General features: G+C 38.3%; 1 protein-coding gene across 11 annotated transcripts in view; it reads right to left on the bottom strand.

The window, feature by feature from the left end:
* MPDZ (multiple PDZ domain crumbs cell polarity complex component) overlaps positions 1 to 27,074 on the bottom strand; it is a 161,861-nt gene that overhangs the window by 56,824 nt on the left and 77,963 nt on the right. For 9 of the 11 annotated variants that reach the window (XM_047830066.1, XM_047830068.1, XM_047830069.1 and 6 more), the window contains 6 exons: positions 25,796 to 26,005; positions 24,025 to 24,141; positions 21,342 to 21,509; positions 13,182 to 13,463; positions 12,786 to 12,909; positions 3,436 to 3,634 (listed from right to left, as the gene is read on the bottom strand). In XM_047830066.1, the coding sequence (XP_047686022.1) occupies positions 3,436 to 3,634; positions 12,786 to 12,909; positions 13,182 to 13,463; positions 21,342 to 21,509; positions 24,025 to 24,141; positions 25,796 to 26,005 (1,100 nt within the window). The remainder of the gene's footprint in view (positions 1 to 3,435; positions 3,635 to 12,785; positions 12,910 to 13,181; positions 13,464 to 21,341; positions 21,510 to 24,024; positions 24,142 to 25,795; positions 26,006 to 27,074) is intronic. The other 2 variants (XM_047830073.1, XM_047830076.1) reach the window with 2 other exon arrangements.

The following is a 27,074-nucleotide window of genomic DNA, read 5'->3' as shown; positions in this document are numbered from 1 at the left end:
CACCAAAAATAAACACACCGCAACAGCTTATTTGACAGTTGTATTAAAAATTCTTAAATGTAAACTAATCTTTGGTTTCAAATGGGGTGGAAGAAAAAAGAATAGCATTAGGAACGCCGAAATGTGATACGGCTATTAATCCCGAGACCGCGTCTGCACATGCAGACATTCCCTGACAAAGAGCCTGGTAGCTTAGTAGTTGGAAAATGTGATTTTCAAATGAGTTCACAATCAGCAGTGCAATGTGAAAATGTAACAATCTCATAGTTCTTTTGGGATTTATGTTCTGAAATAAATGGGGGGGGGTGCAAAATGTATACACTGAATCTATTATCTGGATGTATCCCTGCACTGGGAAGTTATAAAAGCATGAAATGGTTTTCACAGACAAGTTGTAACACACAGCCATAATGAGCTTTTGAATCACCGATACTCACACATAAAAGGGGGCTCGATCATCAGCAGGTGCTGTAGAAAATCTAGAATGTGAAGCATACGCCGCGGCATCTTTTTACAATGGTGTTAACAAATGTCAATGTCTTGTGCTGAATGTGAGATGCATACATATGTAGTTAAAAGTGGGTGCTCCTGGTTGTTTTTTTTTCCCCTTTCCACCTCCCTCCCCAACTACACCTCCCCCAGAAAAGCATCTGCTCTTCACTGGTGTCTATAGCAGTGATTATTAACAAGCATGGAAAAATATAACTGCAATCAATCTTTTATTCCTTGATCAGGAATTCATCCCACACTTTGGGTTAAGGCAGGTGAATTCTGATTCAGCTCGGTAATTATCTGGCAGATGTTAGAAGCAGCTGCTGCTAAGCACAAAACCCTGGCTATTATTATAGAAATATAAGAGCTCCTGGCAAGGTGGAGTGAGAAGTGAAACAGTGCATTCTGGTGAGGCTTCACATCTGGTTTTCCATAGAAAATAATGAAACCTGGAACTTAAACTGGCTGTTCTTGAACTCTTGAAACTCACATTATCTACCCAGGCACGCATGAATGCACACACACCAAGTTCCCAGCTATCTATCGTAAACAGCAAAAAAGAAATTCGGTACATTATCTTCAATAAGCAATGATTTTCCTAAAACCCGCCAGTTATGTAACTGAACCATTTAGAGCCTCTTATTTTCTAAGTCCCCCCAATACACTCCCTCCACTCCTACCTATCCCACATCAAGCTAGGCTCATAACCAGAAATAAAGAGGAAGAGACGTGGATGGAGCCTACATCCAGCAATGACAGCAAAGCTTAACTGGCCAGGGGCAACGTTATGGTTCCATTCAGAGTAGTGGAAGGACTAGACTTTCTTTTTGGGAGGATTATTCACAGAGCTTTTAAGGTAATTCTAAACCTTTGCTTCATAAAAGCAAGTGATAAGAAGGGGACGGGGCCAAAACACTTCACGCAAAATGCAAGGAACACGTTGCTCAGCCCTGGTCAATCTAAATGGCTATTTGTGTCGATCATTTAACACGCTTTTTCTGAAAAAGGATTATGTGATTCAAATTTCTTTCTACCATTTACCCAGTGAGTCAAATCAAACCCATCTGAATCACAGCCTTACCAGGACACTTGAGAAGAAATCAATGTGTTTCGCGTGTTTCTGCCTGTGTACATCCCCACACACCTGACCATGTGAGAAAGAAATGGACTGACTGGTCTTCAGAGGAGGGGAAGATGCAGGACTTTTCTTATTCTTTACGATATGTTCTGACTCCTGGGATCCTAAAGCAGTAATTCATGAGGCTCTCTCTTTAGATATCCTCAAGGCCCTCATGAAGCTGCTGTCAGCATGAATGGGTCCATTCTGGTGCTGAATCAGAAGGTGGGAGAACAAACAAAGCAAAGGACAGTAGCAACAGAAATGAGGAAAAGAGAAAAAATGACTTTGGGAGCTTGAAAAAGTACCCTGAGACTTTTCTAGAGTGGCCTAGATGCCTAAGTTAGGCCAAAACAGTGTCACAATCGTCTTATTTTTCGGCCACTTTGTAAGTTTTGCGGGACATCTGAACTGAGGGGGAAGACTAGACACAGGCACCGTTTCCGGGCCTCAGTGCCAAAAACCGGGCAGGGGACTCGCATTGGTGCCTAGAGCGTAAGACGTGCGTATCACACAATAAATCAAATGATCAGTTACCAGGCCATGTGTGTTTTATACTCCATCTAAACCATGTAATCTAAAAGCCTTGCAAAAAAGGGTCTCCATGTGGGTCTATGTCATTCATCTTTGAAGCTAGATGAATGGGCACTGGTCTGTAAGTGGTGAAGAAAGCTCTTAAAGTTTCTCTTTTTTCTTAGAGGCACTGACATTTTTAATGTATTCTCTTGGACTCACATTATTCAGATAATTAAGGAACTGTCACATGATGAGATGATCCATTCCATTACAAAAGTCAAAAGGGCATGCAAATTTACAAAGTCCATCACTGAAATTCTGCCTAAAAATAATACTTCTTTTGTGTAAGATAGTAGAATCCACTTCAGACAGTATACATTTTTCTGCTATTTGCTGATGGCAGAATGAAAAACAGATTGTAAATACAGTTTTCTTACCAAAGCTCTAGCAGTATATACTTTGCACAAGAATAATAGAGAATGCAGTCAGTAAAATAACATTAATACAGCAAAGTTTCCCATACTGGTAATCATTACTTCAGTGTAAGCTAAACCATCTTTCCCTGTGCTCTTATTTTACTATTTCATCCCTTATACATTAAATACAAATATTCAGTAGTTGATGCGAGAGAAGAAAAGCCAAGCTATTACACTGATGAGGTGCGTCAGAGTCATAAACTGATTTTTATGTTCGCTCAAGAAATGTTTTGTGACCTAAAAACCAAGCGACATATATGATGTGCTTTTAGCACAATATGGGATTATGGGATAGTTTTAAGCACTTCCTGACAAAATGGCCTACATGACCTACAATCAAACTATACCAACAGATTGGTGAATTCTCTTGGATCACGAGGTAGTTGACCAAAGGGTGAATTATGGGTCAGACTGACACTGTTCTATATAGTCTCTTCCATGACCGACCACTGAAAAACTAGCTTAGTTCTAGGATTCGCATAGGTCAATTAGGTATTACACACACAGTTCCTTATACTGATCCTAAGTGGACATCCTGTTCTATGAGAGATGGCTCATATCACGGAGACCTAAGGTTCTTGCAGAATTATTAGAGTAAAATTAAACACAGCAGGCAATTTTTTCAAATATTTAAACACTGTATCATCTTAAAGAAACTATATCTACAATCAAGAACTATTCAGGAATAGTCAAATTTCTGAGTGATTTATTTTTAATAAATGTGTGATCATTTTAGCATATTAAACAGAAGTACATACTGAAAAAAAAAAAAATGATCCGTGAATTGAACTTCCTGAATTTCCCAAGCCAAACTGGAGTCCCAATGATACTTACTTAATGTCAGGCCCGATGAGAGAGTGTCTTCTCAACATTGCTCGCGCTTGGGCATTGGTTAAACTGATAGTAGATTCTTCATTAATAGACAAGATGCAGTCCCCAACGGCAATCCGGCCATCTCGACTAATGGAACCTCCGTGAATGATACTTCGAACGATCATCCCCAAGCCATCTTTATTAGCACTTACTGTCATCCCTATGGTAAAGGGGAAGCACAGATATATATCAAATACTTGACCTTCAAATTCATTTTAGGTTGAATTTAATATACCCTATGGATTTACAGATAAAAGAATAGGAGTAACTTTTTTATCCAATAAAACACAATCAAAAGGAAAGAAAAAAATGTTAACACAAAATTTACTTTTTGAAATGGTTGTGAAATTATATCCAGAAAATGATACTTTATGTTAGACGTATCAGAGATGAAATAGGTCTACGTTGTGGAGTGACTACAACTCAGGTTATTGATGTGTTGCCCCTGAAATAGAAAATGCTCCTGAGGAAAATATTTTGACAGAAACAAATCAATTTTATAGCAGTTCGTTTCTTAGACATTTAACAGATAACAAGACTACAAAGGGAAAATCAGTTGTGTAAATTAAGAAACTCTGTGCTATTATTTATTATTATTATTTCTAGTTCATTTATTCATTCAGTATATATTTACTACATGCCTACTATGTGCCAAGTGCTATGCTGATTTCTTGAGATTAAAAAAAAGGATAGCTAACACCAAGAAGCTTTTCTTCAAGTCTTATCCTCAGTGACTGATGTACAGTGGTCTGTTTAACTGAAGTGATGTGGACTTGGGGCGCCTGGGTGGCGCAGTCGGTTAAGCGTCCGACTTCAGCCAGGTCACGATCTCACAGTCTGTGAGTTCGAGCCCCGCGTCGGGCTCTGGGCTGATGGCTTGGAGCCTGGAGCCTGTTTCCGATTCTGTGTCTCCCTCTCTCTCTGCCCCTCCCCCGTTCATGCTCTGTCTCTCTCTGTCCAAAAAATAAATAAACGTTGAAAAAAAAAAAAAAAATGAAGTGATGTGGACTTAATCCTAATCTCTTCCCATTTTATCTCTAAGTCTGAAGTGCTATGAGCTCCAGATTTGGGTATTTAATTGCCATCCGGACATGTTCCCTGGATGGCTAACAGCAGACACAACCTTGGGATATACAAAACTGAACTTCCAAGTTTCCACTTCCCGTATTTCTTCCCATTTTTGACAATGGCACCAGTACCCTACTCTCCATTTCTCAAAGCAGAAATGTTGGAGTTGTTCTCGATTCCTACCCCTCTCTCTCAGCTCTTGTATTTAATCCCTCACCACGTCCTGTCATCGCTGTCTCCAAAATGTATCGCAAATCCATTCACCCTTCTCCGCTTCCAGGCCAACCCCACGCCAAGCTGGCACTTCTTGCCCCACCTTTTGAAAGAGCTTCTCAACTGGTCTTCCCATTGCACTCTTGTCACAGCAGACACAGCGACCGTTCAAACAAGACAAATCACATCACAATCCTTCACCAGCGTCCTGCCGTGCAGGACACACCCACAACACTTAAGTGGCACAACCCATAGGGAACTGCTGGCCTGGCCCTCCGACGCGCGCCCTTCTTCAGCACCACGCCCTGGGCTCCGTCTCCTCCCACCATGTTGACTGCCTTCAGAAATACACCTAGTCTCTCCCCACTTCCGTGTTGGCCTGACACCTTCTTCCCGAAGCTCCCGTAGGGCTAATTCCTTCTTGCTCGTCAACACCACTTCCTCCAAAAGGGTTTCTCAACAAACGCCCTCTGGATTTATGTTCCCTTCTCACCCTACCCTTTCTCCAAAAATATAAAACTTTTTGAAATTATGTTTAAAACTTTACACAAAATAATGTAAATTCACTTAAAACCAAGTGCTAGAAGTTCCTTCCAAACAAGATCATATAATTAAATAATATAAGGAGAGGTACAACTCTATAAGGGAAGTTTGCAAAAACCCTCTTCGAGAGAAGTCACAAATTCCTTTTTAGGTTTTGTTTTTAATATAAAATAAAGAAATTCTTCTAAATACTAACATTTTTAAAAAAATTTTTGATGTTTGTTTATTTTTGAGAGAGACAGAGTGAGAGCAGACGAAGGGCAGAGAGAGAGGGAGACAAAGAATCCGAAGGAGGCTCCAGGCTCTGAGCTGTCAGCACAGAGCCTGATGCGGGGCTTGAACTCATGAACTGCGAGATCATGACCTGAGCCAAAGTTGGAAGCTTAACCGACTGAGCCACCCAGGTGCCCCTATATGTTTATGTTTAAATTTTTTAAACATTTATTTCTTTTGAGAGACAGAGCACAAGTGGGGGAGGGCAGAGGGACATGGGGAGACAGAATCCGAAGCAGGCTCCAGGCTATGAGCTGTCAGCACAGAGCCTGATGCAGGGCTTGAACTCATGAACCGCGAGATCATGACCTGAGCCAAAGTTGGAAGCTTAACCGACTGAGCCATCCAGGCACCCCTAAATATTAACTTTAATAATACCAAACTAGATTTCTGAGAATACCTTTCTGAGAATAATCCTGACTATAATGTTTCCAACTTGATATTTCATACCTGGATATGGGACATCTGAGCTCTAGTTACAGTTTTCTGATAGAAATGAACTATTATCAAATGTATTTAAAATATTGTTAAGACTTACACTGATGATTTCTAAATGTATTGTTGTCAAGGAAACACCCCTGCTTCCCATAAAGCAACAAGTCTGGATGCTGTTTCACCCCTAGTGGGTTTCTTACAAGCAAACGGGGTGGGTCTGGAATGTTTCAATAGGTACTCTAGCTACTCATAACTACTATGGTAAAATTAAAATTAAAAGGCAAGAGTACGAAACAAAATTTAGCTCAGTGGTATAGACCAGGACTCTAACCCATCATCTTGTTCTCACTGCCACCATGTGCGGTATAAATAAAGCAAGTCACTGGGTCACCTGGGTGGCTCGGTCGGTTAAGCATCTGACTTTGGCTCAGGTCATGATCTCACGGCTTGTGGGTTTGAGCCCGTGTTGGGCTCTGTGCTGACAGCTTGGAGCCTGGAGCCTGCTTCGGACTCTGTGTGTGTCTCTCTCTCTGCCCCTCCCCACTCACACTCGGTCTCTCTCTCTCTCTCTCTCTCTCAAAAATAAACATTAAAGAAATTAAAAAAAAATAAAGCAAGTCACAGACATGGGACAAATCATGAGCTACAGTCAATATGACCTCTGAATTCACTTTTAATGGTACATTTAACCCACGATTCCACCAGCTACTAGCTATTAAGGTTTTCCAGTCACATCAACTACATAAACCAAGAAGTTGGCACCGATTTGCTCAGCTTATACTTTCCTTTCACTAGATGATAATTTTGGGGGTTCAAGAAATTCTGTATAATATAATATCCACTAATGAGATTTTGCTTGTAACTTCTAAGATCTCTCAATGTTTTTCCTGCAGGAAATATAATAGAACAGCCCAAATCACGCACTGTAGAACCAGAGAACTGATTCCAAATCTGAGTTTCACCACTTCTAATCAGTATGGCCTTGCACTGACTTAACATCACACTTGGCCTCATTTTACTCATCTGTAAAATGGGAATAATATCTCCTTTTAGAGTTGTTTAAAGAATTATATGAGAAGAACATGGGGAGTACCTTTCAAAGTGCCTGGCACAAAGTTCTCAAAAAAGTACAAAATAAAAGCAAAAGAAAACGCACAAAAATGTATTGTAAATGCATCTCTAGCCCAATCCAAAGCTATATTGCTCTCTAAAGGCTAAATGCAAATCTCAGCTTTATGTATTAATTTTTTTAACATTTATTTATTTTTTGAGAGACAGAGAAAGACAGAGCTTGAGTGGGGGAAGGGCAGAGAGAGAGAGAGACGGAGAGAGAGAGACAGAATCGGAAGCAGGCTCCAGGCTCTGAGCTGACAGCATAGAACCTGACGTGGGGCTCAAACTCACAAACCTGGAGATCATGAGATCATGACCTGAGCTGAAGTCAGACACTTAACTTGACTGAGCCACCCAGGTGCCCCTTAATTCAGCTTTAAAGTAAAGCATATTCTAGTCATCCTGATGTAGCCTTGGGCAACGCAAGCACTAAAGTGTGATGTATGGTACGTGAAAACCAGAGACAGACTAAGGTTTGAGTACTGGCTCTACCTTCCAACTGCTGAATACTTTTCAGAGAACTTCCTGAGTCTGCCTATGTTTCTGTTCCTAATCAGTGAAAAGAAGGTAATACCTTTCTTTCCATCTGACCCTTTGACCTTTTCTTTTTACCTTCAAGTCCTAATACAATGTAATTAGCCAATGGACCACAACCTTATCAAAAATCATCAAGATTAGATTTTTCAAAGATATTATGTGCATGTGTATGTATCTGAATATAACATTTCTCCCTTAAATTTAACAAAGTTAAAAAAGAAGTGATTCATGACATCAAAGCAAACAGAATGTGGCAGCTTTTATGGAAGTCTGTCATTTATTAACAATTTCTTTTGGTTATCACTAGAGAAAGAAACAAATTATCCAGAAGGCTGAAAGTGCAAACAACCTTATACAGTTAATTAAGGGGAGACTATGAATCTAAGAAAATGTGTTCAGTGATAGACCCTTTCAGAGCATACTCTCCTATCAGCACAAAGCCAGCCTCTCTATTTAGGTTTTTTAAAACATAAACACACTTTTTTGTTAATTTACATTGTAAAGGCAACACTTTTTAAAAGCTTAAATGAATGATTTAATTATTTTAGTGTTTTACACAGATTTTAAATAGTCCTTTTTTTGTGATCCCTTTGCATTTCTTTACTATAAATGCTATAAAAATCTGAATGTCCAACATCTGTCAAATGAGGTAATGGATAAATGTTCTTTCTTTGGCATACTGAAGTTGAACCCCAAAATGCTAGAGGAACCTCAATGGGTTCCAGGAAGTGTAACATCCAGGAACAAAGCCCTGAAAACATTTTGCATACATAAATTATTTGAAATGATGTCAATGAACTGGAGAAATAAAACTACAAGTTACTTATACTTTTATATTACAAATTAGTTGGCAAACTAATGGTGCTATAATTTCCCACTTACAAGTAAGTGGTTTAGTCTCAAAAGCAAATGAAATGGCTCCCTTATGCTTTTATTTAACCTTATTTTCTTTTACTTTAAGAAAAAGCCCCAAATCAATGCAGCTTTTATTGCCTCTTTAAAATATCACAAGGAAGGCTGAAAAATCAGAAAAATCATGTGGCATCTTGCTGTTTCTGTAGCTGAACGACTTAGATCTTATTCATCAGCGTGCTGGACTGTTCCTTTTTCAGAAACATAGATGCCATCCCAAAATTTTCCAATACCCTTGTTTTTAGCTGTTGCGGCTTGCTGAGTCAAAGCAGCTGAGTTTGATACAAATTCAACATCATTTCCTTCAAGAATTAACTCATCTTTCTGGGTTTGAGATACTGAACAAGCAACACCCGGCCTCACCCAACCCTGTGGATGTATTTTTCACCCAAGAAATTTCAGATTTCAACAGGAGAAGGCTTCTCCTGAATAACAACATTGAAGGGGAAATGAGCATACACAGACCTCATTTTATAATAAGCCCAGCGTAACGCCCTTGACCACGTTCTGCACATGACTACAGATAGTACAAATGGTAGCCAGTTCATTTCTATTTCCCCACCATTTGTCAGCTCAGAGCCTCTTCTTTTTCCTTCCAAGAGACTGACTTCCATATTGATGTGACTGAAGTCCTTCCACACAGTTCCTCCGGGGACCTTCACTGTACCGGTGCATCTCTTCAGAATGATGTCAACATTCTCTGCGCTGTCGACGGTCTAATTACTGACAAGGGTCTTCATTCTCACAGTAGATGCAGCAAAGAGCTCTTACGATTTAATTTTAAAGTCAAACTGAGGTTTAATGGGATTTCCTGGGACGCCTGGGTGGCTCAGTCGGTGAAGCGTCCGACTTCGGCTCAGGTCATGCATGATCCTGTGGTCCATGAGTTCGAGCCCCGCGTGGGGCTCTGTGCTGACAGCTCAGAGTCTGGAGCCTGCTTTGCATTCTGTGTCCCAGCCTCTCTCTGCCTATCCCCCACTCGTGTTCTGTCTAGCTCCCTCAAAAATAAATAACTGTGAAAAAAAATGTTTTTAAAGGGATTTCCCGATATGGTAGAACGCAAGGATAGTTCACCTTTCACTGCTTTTTTTCCCCAAGAGCTTCATCATCTTAGTGTATTTCTTACATCTAAACTTAAAAGTCAAGGTGGAAGCAACCCAAGTGTCCAACAATAAATGAAGGTGGTGCTTATATATAAAATGGCATTATTACTTAGTCTTAAGAAGGGAGGAAATCCTAAAAAACCTAATAAAAGAAATTCTGACATGTGATTTGAATGAATGAATCTTGAAGACATTATGCTAAGAGAAGTAAGCCAGTCACAAAGGGACAAATACTGTATGATTCCATCTACATGAGGTTCTTAGGACAGTCAATATATATATAGACACAGACAGTGGAATGGGTGCCAGGGGACAGGGAGAATGGGTATTTATTATTTAATGAGTACACAGTTTCAGTTTGAGAAGATGAAAAACTACTGGAGATGGCTGGTAGTGACAAGCTGTGCAACTATGTGAATGGACTTATTGTTACAGAAATACGCACTTAAAAATATTTAAAACGGTCAATTCTGTATATCCTGTATGACGCTAAAAAATGATATGGCCTGACATACTAAAATAGAGCAAGCAAAAAATCCACATGATTGTCTCAACAGATGAAGAAAAATATTTGACAAAAGTCAACATCCTCTCAGCAAACTAAAAATAGGCAAGCAATCCAAGGGGTCAGTTTGTAAAATCAGGTATACTCACACCATGGTTCTTACAAGAGTCTCCCAACTGCTTCCAATATAATCTACCAGCCTGTGCCAGAATGATCTTGAAACGCAATCAGATCATGTCCCTCATGCCCTTAGCAACCACCTCTGGTAGGAACCTAAAGCAGGAGGGTGTTAGGACAGACGTCCTGTGTCCCGCACAGGAACCCCTCCAGCAACCATATCCCACCTATCATTTCTTCAGCTCAATTCTCACTCTGCCCACTGTCACACCCCACCTCATCCACCCCACAGAAACCAGTCATGTTTCACATCACTCTGCCTCAGCTCTAGCAGCTTCCGATTTTTCCCCATCCCTCAGTTATGTGATAAAAATCTCCCCTTTGAAATCTTTCTAAACTCCTCGACACTCAGAGTAGGAATCAGTTATTCCTGTTAAGCTTTCAAATGTTCTTTATATGAGTGTCTATCATAGCGTGTAGAGTATTTTAATGCATTTAGGATTCTATATGTTGATTTTCTTACTCTCTAAAACTCATGTTCCTTGAAGAAAGTGATTAAATCATGCTATCTATGCATGGTGGTGAGAATACAGAAGACAATAAGTGTTTGATAGTTGAATAAATAAATACACTAGAATAGGGGTTTTCACATGGGCTTTGTAAAACCTCTGCCTTACAAGCTAGTCAAAAAAACGGGTTCTGTGGCCAATGAAATGTGAGAAATGCTGCATTCTATAACCTCTTCTTAGAGATCCACAGTGCACATCTGAGTGCCGAAGATTCCAAGAAGTATTTTTTGCAAACAAAAATCTGTCTCCTTACGTGTATCACATTCCAGACCTCTAAACTTGTAGCCCATTTACACTCCTATGAACATCCCACAGAACTAGTATTCAAAGTAACATGCTTTCCTTCCAGGGGTGTCTGGGCGGCTCACTCATTTAAGCATTGTACTTCGGCTCAGGTCATGATTCCAGGGTTCACGAGTTTGAGCCCCACATTGTGGGTTCTCTGCTGTCCATGTGGAGCCTGCTTCAGATCCTCTGTCTCCCTCTCTCTGTGCCCCTCCCTGCTAGCTCTCTCTCTCTCTCAAAAAAAAAAAAAAAAATTAATGGGGGGCGGTGCGCCTGGGTGGCTCAGTCAGTTAAGTGTCCAACCCTTGATTTCAGCTCAGGTCATGATTTCACAGTTTGTTAATTTGAGCCCCGTGTGGGGCTCCATGCTGATAGTTCAGAGCCTCCTTGGGATTCTCTCTCTCTGCCTCTCTCTCTCAACTCAAAATAAATAAGTAATAAAAATTAAAATAAAATAAAATTAAAAAACATAAAAAAACCCAAAGTAACATGCTTTCAGAAACCCTGTATTACCAGATGTAATATTTCTGACACGTTTAAATACCCGTAATATCTGTCTCATAATTAACACATTAATAAGAAGCTCTGTAGCTTAAGTTCTATGTTACTCTACCAAATACAATATATAAGAAATATTGTAACTACGGAGAAATTCTCTGCTATAACTCTCCATTTAGCTGCTGTTAGCAGTACCTGGCTGCCACCGAATGGAACAACATCCTGGAGACAGAGACTGGAATCCCGCTCAGCAAGTAAGCACTGTTTGGCTTCTCCACCAAGTCTCAGATTTAACAAGGAAACAATACTCCTCCGTAAGATACCAATGCAGAGGAAACTGTCTGGTCCCATGACAGAAGAACATCACCTCTGATGTGGAGCTAAACAGAGTGTCTCGGCCACGACTGGGCATCCAGAGCAACTAATTTATGATCCTATTTATCAGCACCAAGCGCTAGGGACAGAGCTGAGTCATCAACTCAAAAGCCTGTGCTCTGCCTGCATACGGTTTTAGCTACTGTAATTGGGACCGCATGTCTACAGGAAATCTTTTTTGTCCGATTCAGAAAGTTTTATGACTGTTCACCAAATGCAACCCTTTATGGGTAAAAGAGGACGCGAAAACCCTGCCACCTGGGAAGAAATACTGAATAACTTGCATTTATAGTTTGGTGCTGGCACACCTGGCTGTCTTTTTAGTCTTTATTTCAGTGAATGAGAGAAATTAAACACAAACTGACTTATGCATAACTGGTAACATTCAAAGAAACTAATAATTTACTTTTTCAAAGAATTTGAAATTCCAAATTGCTGACTTTTCATTTTCTAAGAATTCCTTTTCTGATTTGCTGTTTCATACACAAACAGTTCGTATATCTGTTCTTGAAAGTAAATGATGCTCGTGAATACTCTTAAATAATTAAGAGAGTGAGGGATTTACGCTAGTCTGAAGTAAACAAACCTATTAACCATTTCAGGAAAAATAAAGAGTACATAAAAAGAGAAACCATAAAAACTATAGGAAAATTTGTAACACCTTTTTTATCACCTGCAGCCAACAATGCTGAAACCATGTTTGATATTTCATCTTTGGCAAGAGGGTTGAAGAGGCAAGATATATGTGGAAAGGAAGGGACTTACCTAGGCTAGAATTGCCTTTTGCTATAGTAATAGTCCTCTCAAAAGATTCGCTGGTTATATTTTGGAGCATGACGCACTCAGCAGTTGAGGTCAGGGAGTTCTGCTGAATTAAGAACTCGGAGCCCTGACAGGAAAAAAAATAAATAAATAAATAAATAAGTCACATGGAAAGGAAAACAAGACTTTGGAGTATGATTTCAACATCACCCATATTCTCTAACTGGCTGCGCTTTCTTCAGCAGGAAGCTATAACCAAAACAAGTTCATAGGTTGGATTCTGAAAATCTCAGCGTCAAGAGAGCACTTGCTCCAAATGCAGAGACCAGCCCGAATCCTCGACCACTTCACTGCTTCCAACCTCATCATAATATACGATACATATCTTTACAACGTTACCTTTCCAGCTGAATCAGGAAGCACAGAAGTAAGCTCTGCACTGGATGTAATTTCAGTTGGCAGGTGAGATTCAGTCCATGCTCTTGAGTTCTCACATTCATATTGCTGTTCAATAGCATTTGCAGGTGTATAATCATTTACGGTAAAGCCAGAGGCAGGTCCCATGGTCAAGTCCACTGAAGGTGGACTCTCGTCCTGTCTTTGCAGGAGATTCTGGGTGTACAGTTCCTCCAAGGACATGTGCAGATCAAGTACTGGATCTGAAGAATTTTCAGTAACATCCTGATGATGAAAGAACAAAAGATAAAAAATCATGGCCAGAGACATCAATGTATTTTTGTAAGACCATTTCTTAATGAATAACTATCTGGTAGAAAACAAAACACAATTATTCATTACCCAAAAAGTATTAGCAAACATACAAATTCTTCACTTAGCTAACATTCTGTAGATGTTTATTTTTATAATGCTTTTGAATACATTTCCTACAAATCATAGATGTTATGTTCAACTGAGTTATTCTTGTATACTGTACATGAGATCACTGAAATACAATATTATATTCTATTCACAAATAAAATTATTTTTAGTTCAATCCACACAGGAAGGCAAGTAATTTGTATTTTCAAATCCTATTTAACAGCAGTTCATTTTCAATCAGTACGAAGTTCCTATTTAATATCAAGAGAATATTGATTCTGATTTACAAGAATCTCCATGAAAAAATTATTTTGATAGTCACTTGTAGGTATTTATGGAGAACAGAAAGCTATGTTATTCAAATTATTATAGGGAAAATTTTCATAAATATTCTGCAAGATATACACAGGAAATATTAAGAAGGTATATAATAAGGTATAGGTTCTAAAGTAGGCTCTCTTATTAACAATCTATATACATCATCGCAGAACCTCTCTTGGCTTTATACTTTACTTAATTTCTAAAATTCCCTGAAACTTTAAAATTTGGTACTTCGACATAAATGCAGGCATGTACTTACAACAGACATACTGTATCACTTGTGTGCTTTGGGCAAGCCATTGCTACACGAACTACTAGTGAACAAACATCAATTTTCCCTACAATCCTCATATTAATATTTTTAAAGTATAAGAGTAGCATATGAATACATTATCATCAGCAAAGATTCAAGCCGTGCAGCTATATACGTGTGTGCTTACAGAGTACAATCTGAAAGCTTTTCCTTATGGCTCCTACTCCCATTATTTTCCCTGGTAGAAATGGCTGGAGTCAGTTGGATGTCTGTCAGAAGTTTGTATTTATTTGCATAATAAACAGATACACACACACGTGCATACTCACACTTACTACATGCACTTGTACATTTTTAAAACCTCACTGAAACCATTAGTTAAATGGAATGTTTTCACTTTCTTTATTGAAGTACCTAATATCTGGGCAGGAGAGATTTCCATGTCCGTAAATAAAAATCGACTTCGATCTTGTGACCACAAAGCTATTTCTAAGTATGAAAGGCACTGGAGCACAGACTCTGGAGCACAGGCTCAGATGCTCACTGCATCACTAGTTATACTCTGTGTCGTGGTCCCCTCATCTATTAATTGGGGAAAATAAAAGGACATATTTCAGGACTGTTGGGAGGACAGAGAGAGTTAATACCACAAAGTACTGGGACACCTGGGTGGCTCAGTTGGTTGGGTTAAGCATCTGTCTCCCAGTCAGGTCACGATCTCGCAGTTTGTGAGTTCAAGCCCTGCGTTGGCTCTGTGCTGACAGGTCGGAGCCTGGAGTCTGCTTCAGATTGTGTGTCTCCCTCTCGCTCTCTGCCCCTCCCCCACTTGTGCTCTCTCTCTCTTACTCTCTCTCTCTCTCTCTCAAAAATAAACATTAAAAAAATTTAAAATAATACTATAAAGTACTAATAAGATATCTGACTTAAGAGAAAATGCCCAATAATTATTAGCCATTGCTGTTATCTTTATTACACATCTTTGTGCATATGAGAAAATTTATTTAGTATAAACTAGAATTATGGGCCGAATAACATGCACACTTAGATGCTGGTATATATTGCCAAAGAGTCTTCCAATTTTTGCTCACAAAAATATGGGAATACCTATTAACTGACCTTGCCAACCCTAAATTAGTTTGCTAATTTGAGCTGAAAGAAATATATTCTAAATAAATATAAAATTTAGAGTTTACTATACATGTCCCTGACAATTAGTGAGAACGTGACAATTGTATATCTCCTGTCAATACTCCCTTCGCATATTTAATCCAACTTTTCATAAGTTTCATCAGGGTTTCCACTTGTTCCTGTCATTGATACACTGTATATGAAAAGTCTGTGATATATACCACAAATATTTCTGAGTCTTTACTTATCTTCTCAGCCTGTACATGTTATATTATATAGATATACATGCAGAAATTAAATTCTTTATGTAATCAAGAATTCTTTATGGAAAGAAATTCTTTTTTATTTTTTTTTTATTAAAAAAAATTTTTTTAACATTTATTTATTCTTGAGACAGAGACAGAGCATGAACGGGGGAAGGGCAGAGAGAGAGAGGGAGACACAGAATCGGAAGCAGGCTCCAGGCTCTGAGCCATCAGCCCAGAGCCCGACGCAGGGCTCGAACTCACGGACTGTGAGATCGTGACCTGAGCTGAAGTCGGAGGCTTAACCGACTGAGCCACCCAGGCGCCCCTTTATGGAAAGAAATTCTTGATGCAATCAAAGTGTCAAATTATTTTTGTGCTTCTGGGTTTCATAAGTTGCTTAATAAATCCTTCCACACAAAGTAAATGAAATGCTTTCTAGTATTTTTCTTATTTATAAATGCTTTCTTTTCAGATTCAGTTTTAATCCTTCTAGAATTGATTTCAGGGTGTGGCAAGAGATATGGGTCCCTTTCTGTTTTTCATAAAAGGGTAATCAATTTTTCCAATACAGTCCATTACATTCCTCTTCTTCTTCGAGGAATGTAATGGACTGTAGAAGAGTGTAAGTTATCATCTCTCTGGAATTATCAAATATTCTTGGTACAAAGAACTGAGGCAAGTGGGAGCATCACACAAGCAAGTAACACCTTTAGACTCTTCGGGAACAATGACAGGAAACCATCATCCTCCACACAGTTGGAGTCTAACCAATAATCTGTTGGCCCATTCACCCAACTTTGGTGATTTTGTTCTAATGAAAAACAACAATGCACTTACTACAGAATTAGCTTCTGTATTACTATATTAATTATAATATTTAGCAGTAAATCATCTTCCTCAGGCCTCAAATAAAGGTTACAATTAAAAACCACTTTTCATCACAAAAAGAGGTCAAGCCACCCTTGTTAGCTGGGGTTTACTATAAATCGTGTAACAGAAATTTCCATGCATTATTCATAAAGGAGTTAACACAGACACACAGAAAAGAAAGAGCTAATCAACACAGCAGACAACATACGCCTACTTCAGAAACGTTTCTGGTTGCTGAACAACCAACTGAGTTTTATTTTTAAAAAGTCTTATGGATCTAAAAGAAAAGCAGCTCTTCCCCTGTAAGATGTTCAAAAATAATTCTATAATTTCCCAGTGCAACTTGGTAGCTAAACCGAAGTCTTGCAAAAAATCCACATTAATATGTGCCTCTACTTGATACGGCCTTGTTCTCAGGGAAACAAAATGAGAGGTTAAATAAAAATGTCAAGGACACTTGTAAACCGCCGTTTAAAGGTGATGAATAAGTGAGGGTAATACCTGGGCACATTATTTACTCAGATGGTTTATTTATATAGACTAAGTAAATACTGAAACATTTACTGGACACAACCTAATATTCTCAATGAGCACTCTACCACAAAAGCCTTTTCATAGTCTTTTCATGTGGGAAAATATACTACAAGCACAGCTGCCCCAACTTCCCATCATTCTCCCACCCTTTCTGAGATAAGGTATAGTGCTTCCTTTATTGTTCGTACACTGACCCGACTGAGCAAAAGAAGCGACTGTCGGAAGTGAGAGCCTGTCGGTTTGTCACTAAGACTTCCACAATCACTCTCAGCATTCTGACTGGAGTGCTTTAATTAGTTTTTCATACTAACCCCTGCTCCAAAGAAAGAAACAAACATTTTAAACATGGGTGTGAAGGCAGCAACATTTAATACTACAGAATGACTCTAAATGGAGATCTATAGGAATAGGCAGATTTTTATTTTTTGCTAATTGTTTTTTTTTTTTTTTTGAGAGAGAGAGAGCACAAGCAGGGAAGAGGGGCAAAGGGACACACGTAGAGAGAGAAAGAGAGACAGAGAGAGAAAGAGAGAAACAGACAGGAGAGAGAGAGAGAGAGAGAGAGAGAGAGAGAGAGAGAGAGAGAGAAGCCCAAGCAGGCTCCACACTCAGCACGGAGCCCAACACGGGCTTGATCTCGGGACCTACTGTGAGATCGTGATCTGAGCCAAAATCAAGAGTCAGATGCTCAACTGACTGAGCCACCCAGTTGCCTCAGATTTTGCTTTATGTTTTTAAATCATGGAATCCATTAGCTGTGTTTTATGTGCATGGTGCAAGAAGGGGCTTCTCTCTGGACAAACACCAAGTTTCCCTTGCACTAGAATCAACAGCATTTCCCAGTGGGACCAATATGAAGAATGAAGGGCATGCACAAAACTGGTAATCATTTCATCCCCGGGGTGAGAGCCAGCGTGGATGTAAAACAAAGGGCGGGGCATGGGAATGTGGATAAGGAGTAGAAAGGAAGACTCCTTTCTATATAAGTATTCTGTAAGTATATGTAAGTACGTATGTATTCTTATATAAGTATTTGATCTTTATTGGGTGTATTTAAAAATCCAAAACAGGAAAAAATAAATGAAAGCATCCTCTTCCCAAAACCATGTTGAGCTTTTAAACAAAAGTCTACAAGCACTTAAGTTTGTAAAACAATTATTTCTGCATTTTGTTATGTCTGTGAAGGTGACAAGGAAAAGGGGATAAAAAGAAAAAAAAAATTCAAACCTATAACAATGAGAAAATCCACTGGGTTCTGGCCACTCAAATTCACACTTCAATGACCTTCCTCTGTTAGTCCAGATGCCATAGAAGTAGCTGGACAGTATTTTTCAGATTCCTGAGTAATGGTTATTTTCCTTGAACTGTTACATGATAATAAAATTAAGCAAACACCACTCCTTCAAAAATAAAAATCAGAATGGGCTCCCAGATGGGAGAATTTGGGGCAAAGGAGCTCCAAGGTGTGCCTCCAGGCCTTGGTATCCAAACTGCTGGCCAGGCCCACACAATGCTTGTAGGAGTCAGGCCTTCCCCTAAGAGGACTCCCCGCTCTGGATGATTAGTTCTTACAGCTCCTGGTAGTATACATGACCACGGTCAAAGACTTCTCTCTCATCAAGGTAAGAGGAAAGGTGAAACTATTTGTGCATTTCCAACCACCAAGATTATTACATAGCTAATAAAGTAAAGTCAAAACTGTGAGCAATCACTGAGATCCTCACACTCTATTTTATACTTCTTTCAAATCAGTATGGAGGCTCTGCTGTCTTAAATATCACATACTGTATGATTTTATCTTATCAATTAAAGGATTCCAAAGTGAACTCGCTTTTAAGAAAAATGGCGGGGCGCCTGGGTGGCGCAGTCGGTTAAGCGTCCGACTTCAGCCAGGTCACGATCTCGCGGTCCGGGAGTTCGAGCCCCGCGTCAGGCTCTGGGCTGATGGCTCGGAGCCTGGAATCTGTTTCTGATTCTGTGTCTCCCCCTCTCTCTGCCCCTCCCCTGTTCATGCTCTGTCTCTCTCTGTCCCCAAAATAAATAAACGTTGAAAAAAAAAAAAAAGAAAAATGGCCAGTTCTAAATTCCATGTCAAATCGCCATGCTGTCTTTTTTTTTTTTTAACGTTTATTTATTTTTGAGACAGAGAGAGACAGAGCATGAACGGGGGAGGGGCAGAGAGAGAGAGGGAGACACAGAATCTGAAACAGGCTCCAGGCTCTGAGCTGTCAGCACAGAGCCCGACGTGGGGCTCGAACTCACGAACCGCAAGATCATGACCTGAGCCGAAGTCGGATGCTTAACCGACTGAGCCACCCAGGCACCCCAACCATGCTGTCTTTTTAAAATAAATTTAGTGCAAAGAAACAGGAAGATGGATGCATCATCTGGTTTTTTATTTATGTACAATTTTCTAGTAAATACCTTGGTACTATGAAGATGCCATAAAACAAAAACAAAAATAAAAAACAATGCTGCAGTGATTTACCACGATGCAGAAACAGTCCTACTTGCTAAGAAAAACTGAAAGCACACAGGAGTTTCTCAATGTGTTTTAAAACACCCTCATTAATGTCTTCTTTGTTGTTTTGTAGTTTAAATATTTCAGTTGATAGGCCAGCTTGCCAAAATTTGCTTCAACAAAAGAGTAAACTGCTTAGGGAGAAAAAAAAAAAAAAAGGAGGCAAATAGACTTCAGTAAGCCAATATGGTGTGCTGCATACAGCCAGCATTTGCCCTGTAAAATATATGCTTCTCAGTATGCAGATTGTGTAATCCCTTTAAGTAACAATTACTAAGTTAAACAATGCAATCTGTCCCGCTGGCAAGAAGAAGTGTGCTATGCTGTGGATTAGGAGAGTCCATTAGGAGATGAACTCAGCTTCCAGCCCTGAGGCCAGTAAAGACTGAACACGTTCCAGACGGGACGTGGTCACACAGACCGACTCAGGTGTGGTGAGAGAGGAGCAGCTGCTCCATTCAAGATTATACCTTGCAAACCAATTCAAGGAGATTTCCCAGCATCATTTGCAAGGGTAACAGGTGCACCTTGAACGTGAAAGAAAATGCTTTGAAAATGTTCTGGCCAAAAAATTACTTGTTAATCAGGAAAGGAGGAAAAGTGTGCTAGACTCGCAGAAATTCTGCTCTCCATCTTGTTCAAAAATACAGATCTCCTTCCCACTGAATTTATGTGGAAAACAGATGTTTCCTATATTTAAGTAAGTTATTGTCCAGTCTTTTTATCTTCGTTTTTAATGTTTATTTATGGTACATTTCCAACATAGAAGAATAAAGAAAATATATCCATATATGAACTCTTGGCCCGGATTTAACCGATGTTAACATTTTGCCATATTTTCTTCAATCTCTCTTTCCTTTTAAAAGGATATAATTCATTACAGATACAGCTGAACTCCTACGCTTCCTTCTTTCTCAAAGAATAAATTGTTTCCTGAAGTTAAAAAATGTCATTTCCCACACACACTCACACACAATCCTCATAAAATACACTGTATTGTTTTGTCTCTCGGTTTCTAGAAAATATTTTTAAAAACCCAATGAACCAATAGAAAGATAGGCAACACAATATAAAATTGTCAAAAGATATTAAGAGGCCATGGATAGGAGTGAAAACCAAATGGCCAATATATGAAATGGTGTTCAACCCCACTAGAAATCAGAACTCCAAATCCAAAGAGTAAGATACCATTTCACATCCAGAAGATTGGACAGGTTTTAAAATATTACTTATTAAACCTTATAAAGTACCTCACCAAGAAAATGAATGGAGTTGGGGCACTCGTGCCAATACTCTATTTCTAAAATATACTTGGCACAGATATGTCAAATAATAACTAAATTCTTCATCCAGTGACGTTTAAACATACTTTGCCATTCACTGTGATTTCTACATAAAGTATTTTTGGCATCATTTTACATAAAAACATATAACAGCATTAAATTTAACTTGCTGGTAAATATTAATGCAAGAAACATTTACCATCCAACTCTGCATGAAAATCAATTTTAAAACCATTAAGAAAATAAAGTTATACTTGTGATTTTTCTAAAGTAGACACAGCTAAAAACACAATTTGAGAAATACATTGACTTTTTTCTTTCTAACATGCAAATCCTAATCAAAGCTTTGAATCCTTGGGTCTATCATTCTGTAAAACCGAACATTTAGGTAGTACTTAGTAGTCTAGTAAAAGATGCTCAATCAGCACTACCTGAATGAAACTGCGCTTTAGTCTGAATGAATCCATGACTGGAGAAACACAGTGCCTCTAACACGCTACTCCCACAATTCCCCATAAACACTGACCTCTGGAAAATTACACGGAAGGCTCTCCCATAAATAAAATGACAAACTCTTTGTACCTTGGGAGGAGAAGATGGAAGGGAGGGACCATAGTTCAGGCCATCGCTACAAGCACTGCCATGAAGTGATAAAATAGAGGCTTGAGTGGAGTAGATACTGTCATTATCAGGAGAGTACTGAGACTCAAATGTAGATTCATCTGCTAAGTCAGCCTCATTTGTGTCCACCTAGGAACAAAAATGGTAGTATCGGTTGGAAATTCTGTTCTGTTACATATACGACAAGTCTCTACTTGAGACTAAAAAGCATCCCGGCATTCATTCTATCTCCTACATGACCCCTTCACACTCTACGACACATCAGAGACCGACTAACGCAAGAGAGTAAGGACAAATCAGGGCTGGCATCAGTTATTTATTCCAACAATAAAAGGGCAAAGGTAACAATTAACAAATGGCCTGGATCAATTCTAAGTTTAAAAAGTTCCATAAATTAAGGAAAATATTTACTTTTTCCAGTCACACTATTTTAAAAAATACCTGCCCGACTCCTAGAACTGTCTAATAAAATGAATGAGGTCAACACCTTCCCTATTCAACTAACATAAACTCAACAAGTTTATTAGACTTTATTAAATTTATTAAAGTTTATTAGATTTTATTTATGTAAGTTGAATTAAATTTCAGCAAGGCATCCAGGCAAATACTTATTTAGAAAACTCACTAAAACAATACATTTTAAATTATTTTTAACTAGATTTTAAAACCATTCAAATTGCAAACTCAGAACCTGATGGTGATCATCAGAAACCAGAAAGAGTATCTGTGGTTTCATGCTGAAATTATACTAACAAGGGGCCTGATTATGGCTGTGGGGAAGCTATAAAGTTATAAACTCCTATTGTTGGAAAACTCATAGAAAGTAGAGAATTTGACTGTATATTAACTCCTGTTACTATTGGGGCACCTGGGTGGCTCAGTTGTTTAAGCATCCGACTCTTGAATTTTGGGTCAGGTCATGATTTCAGGGTTCGTGGCACTGAGCCCCACATCAGACTCTGTGCTGACAGTGCAGAGCCTGCTTGGGATTCTCTCTCTCTCTCTCTCTCTCTCTCTCTCTCTCTCTGTCCCTTCCTTGCTTGTGCTCTTTCTCAAAATAAACTTAAAAAACAAAACAAAACAAAAAACCCCAACTCCTATTACTATCTTCTGTAGCAGAACGAAGTGAAACAATCAACTCATGATGAGTCTGAAGCTCCATTTACAATTCACTTACAGTTACACCTTAGAATACATAGAACGAACATAAATACTACTCTTCTCCAATATTACCAGTATTTTCTGTCTTGATGGCAAAATCCCTGGTGTTCTACTTCTTTGTGCTTTCAACTTACATGTGTTTTGCCAAGAGAAGAATTATAACATTATACCAGGTCACATTCTTACAAAAACATGGTAAGAACACAGGCCATTTCCAAGTGACCCTCTTTCTAATAATACATTTTAAATATATGTTCAAAATTCATTAGTTAACTGCTTTGTTGAGTTTTACTCTTCACAAATACACATCATATAGAACAATCTAGATAATAAATAACACTGCTATCTAGATAGATGGTATTAACTAAGCTTTGTGCAATGGATTATTAATATTGTAATGTGATACTGTTGCATTTAATATACACCAAAACTTTCCAAAAGGCAATTTTAGGAGCTGGTTAATATAAAAATATTAACAAGGAGAACTGTCTCCCCAGAATTAGAATTATCAAAATCAAATAATTCATACTTTGTTTTAAAGCAAGATATGCACAATTGGTTGTAAGTACATAATGGAGAATGTCATGGGTTTTAAACCTCGCTCTAGTCTGATGCCCTGAAACAAGAATTTAAAAAGTTGGGCATATTCCTTTGTAGTCACACAGGGCAATGTCTGCCCAAAAGAAAAGTTAGGTCAGGAACCTGGCTTTAATAGAAGTAATGCAATAGGATATACAATCTGTTATATTTATGTTGTATAAATGCCACATGTTTATTTATATCTAGTATTTACCTTTATATTTTAATTATTGCTATAGTATTGCCTCCTCTACCAGACTGTAAAGTTCTTAGGAGCAAGGTTCATGTGTTTACTCGTCAAAGTGAACCTCCAGTGGTCCACAAATACATTTATTCCAACAAATAATTTTTACATAGATCAAGTAAAAATAAAATTTTAATTAAAAAATTTCTAGCAAATCAGTGATGTTTACATTCTGTAATTTGAGAAAACATGGATTTTGACTATTTTGGAAACTTTTGTGTTCTTAATAACTGCACCAATTGATATATTTTCACATTATTTAAATATCAAGTGGAAAAAATACACTTGTTAACCTTGTTAACAGGTAGCCAAAACACCTAATTAATGACTGAATACTAAAAACAGTTACATAAATGCCTAAAAATGGCCCAAGTATGAAATTAAAACAATCGGGTGTTTCAACAACTTTTGGTATGATGTGAAGATTAATTCTACCAGTTGTCAGAATGCATTGCCAACTGAATTTCCTCCCCAAATCCAACAAATGGTTTTCACACATGATTTCTGAACTATGAGAACCACTGCAGTTGAAATTAAACTGTTTACTTTTCCAAAACATAATGAATAATGAGTAGAGTAAGATTTTAGACTATTTTGAAAGGCAAAATATAAGACTCATAAGATTTCTGAAAGAAAGCTTGATAAGTTGTGGCCACTAACCAGAGCCAAGTCAGCCCTGAAGAGGGCTTTGTCAGCCAACCCTTCCTCCTTGCAGGAGTGTGGCGAGTAGAGAAAGGAATCTTCCTTAGCAGAAACATAACCTTCTTCTGGTGAAAGCTGCAGGGAGAATGAGGCTCAGTGTTTGAGGATGAGGATGAGAGAGAACAGCAAGGAGGAAAGAAGGAAAGCAGGGGAGGGGGATAGGAGAAGAACAGTCAGAAGAGAAGAGGAAAAAAAATGGGAAAGTTTTCAAATGATAAATATTCATATTTAATGTTTTGATTTGTTAAATACAACAAGGATATTCTAATACCAACACATCAACTGTTAAATGAGAATCCCTTCTAACTTTTTCATTCTTCTTATAAAAGATCATCCAAATCAATAATTTTTTATATTATAGTAATCTTCTGGCCATTTTTATCTGCCAAATATTCTGGCTACACAATGACTTCTTAATATAAAAATAAGTAAGGCACTTTTTAGGTGTTAAGATATAAAGGAAGCTGCATGAAAAAAAAAAAGAACATTAAAAAGAAGGATCAACTTCTAGCTGTCATCCTTTACTAGAACATGATTATAAAGCATGTGATTTACTTGACAAGGAATGTGAGTGACCTCTACAGTGAAGCCTCTCAATTGAGCATGGTTTAAAAAAACACACAAAAATTCTCTCTGTAGACAATCTGCTTATATTATAGACCCAATATAAGGATATTGTAACTGATCACACTGACATAAAACCTAACATTTTTATTTCAATCTCAAATAAAATGGGCTAAAATCTTCAGATTGCCTTGCCCACATCACCCTGTATTAATAACATATGCAGAACTTGCCTCCTTTTCTCTGTTTTCATAAATATATTTTCATAGGCTACCAAAGTTCACTTTGTAATACAAAGTGAGGCATGAAAAATTTAATTAACATTGCAAATATATTAATAAAGCTTACTATTTGAACAAATGCTTTCATAAAGTCAGCAAATTGTTATTTGATGTTTAGGCAAATACACCTCTGTGTTTGTGTTTTAAGAAAGGTGTATTTGCCCTTTCACTTAAAATAGATTTATACACTGAAAAAGCCCTCCAAATATTGAGAATGTCTCTAATATTTATTTGCAATTCAGTGATAAGTGCTATGTTGTAATCATTATACCTAATAAACATACTGACGTTATGTAGCATGAACTGATTAGTTGTTTTTAATACTGTACTAATTAATAACAGGAGGGCTATTTCCTCCCAGGAGGAGAGCCAGAAGCTGACGAACCTACTGTGAAAAGTTCAATTTCTTGCTCTGCAGTAATTAGACAAGAAATGTGTTGAAATCAACAGAATGCAGGACCTTAAACCACACTGACAGAGATTCTACTTTATTCCACTATAATTAAAGATTCCACTGTCAGTTGTTAATGCTATTAATTTCTCTAATACCCCACTACATTGGTATAGATGTTTTAAGGCATATTTCTTTGAAAATACTCATTTGATACTCATCGTGACCTTACTACCCAATAAAAAAAAGATCAAAAGTGAACTACAAAACTATAATTTTAAAGTTACAAATTTATTTCTGAATTGTCAGTTTTCTTCACTTTTTAAAAAAATATTACTCAAAATTAAATCTATACTCATAGAGCCAATAACCATCTTGGTCAAAATTACCAAATGTCATGATTCATTCACGAGAACACCTTCCGAAGCTAACAGTAGGCCTGAAAGCCATTTTGTTTACAAATTTAAAAAATCAGTAAAACATGAATTCTTACGGGTAAAGGCTTGGCTACTCCAATTCTCACAGTTCCTGACGGCGCACCCTTCAGCGCCTGCACAGCTTCCTCAAGACTGCTGTTTTCCAAGTTAACATCATTGACAAACATGAGTCGATCTCCAGGAAGAAGTCGACCATCCTTTTCGGCAATGCCCCCAGGCACCAAAGAACGAATTACAATCACAGTGCTTGCTGGATCAATGGGATCCTGACAAAACGAGGGGAAAAAAAAAAATAAGGTAGCTCCTTTTTACATGGGGGGAGGGTGGTGGTGGTGGTGGTGTGGGAGTTTTTATAGATTGGTCACTCTGAATTGTAATGGATGGGTACTCATTTCAAATGTCTCAAAAAAGAATTTCAAGCACCACTTCTGAGGAATGAGTGGGGCAAAGGCTGTCTCTGTTTTGCAGAGTGCAGAAGGAGTTCCCCCTGAAGGACGGCATCCTCAAGTACCAAGCTGTTCCCGAGGAGACCTCATCACTGTACAGATCCCTTTAAACTTGTAATTTGAATTTTCGATAAGCTGCCCAATTTTATAACAGGCTTTTGAGGCCAGACATCAGATACAGGATTATTAACAGCGTTTGTTAAGTAGGATGCTACTGCTGTGGAGTGTACTGAATGACGGTCAGGCCTGCCTTCTTGAAATGAAGACATCTAGAAAGAGTCCGTACAGTAGTATGTGACGATGCAGCGTTCAGATACACAGCAACAAGGCTCTGCAATCAAGCCCCATGAAGAACACAACTCCCATGAGTCCTCAGAGATGGCTCTCCGGGTTCAGTATTGATTAATGAGAAGCAACAGCTGTGCTCTCGCACCCGGCATAAGCATTTCCTCAGTTACTCAGCACAGAACACAATGCAGGGTAAGGGTGGAGGCCACACTTGACCAATGTAAGCTTATTCGTAAATTTAGCCATTTAGTCAAATGACAGGAATCCATATCCAGTTAGAACTCAGTCATTCACTACAGACAAAAGAAATAAGTATTTAACACTTTCAGTCTTACCACTAAAGTATGAACTATCAATTATGAGCAAGGGAATAAGAATAATTTAGACATACTCCCCAAATAACAACAACAACAAAAAAACTCTATTTCTAGGATATTCCTAAAATGTATTTGTAAGCTCTTCAAATTCTCAAGGCTGAAATCTAGAAGAGCTCAATGAATTCAATGTTAAAAGAACCCTTCATGATAAATGAATCCTATATATCATCATTTGGAAAGATTTGCTAGAAACAAGGAAATGTCTTTGAAAACTAAAATATTAA

The sequence above is a fragment of the Prionailurus viverrinus genome, chromosome D4, assembly GCF_022837055.1.
Source record: "Prionailurus viverrinus isolate Anna chromosome D4, UM_Priviv_1.0, whole genome shotgun sequence".
NCBI lineage: Eukaryota > Metazoa > Chordata > Mammalia > Carnivora > Felidae > Prionailurus > Prionailurus viverrinus.
Note: the sequence above shows the minus strand (reverse complement) of the source record. Positions and strands in the feature narration are given on the sequence as shown.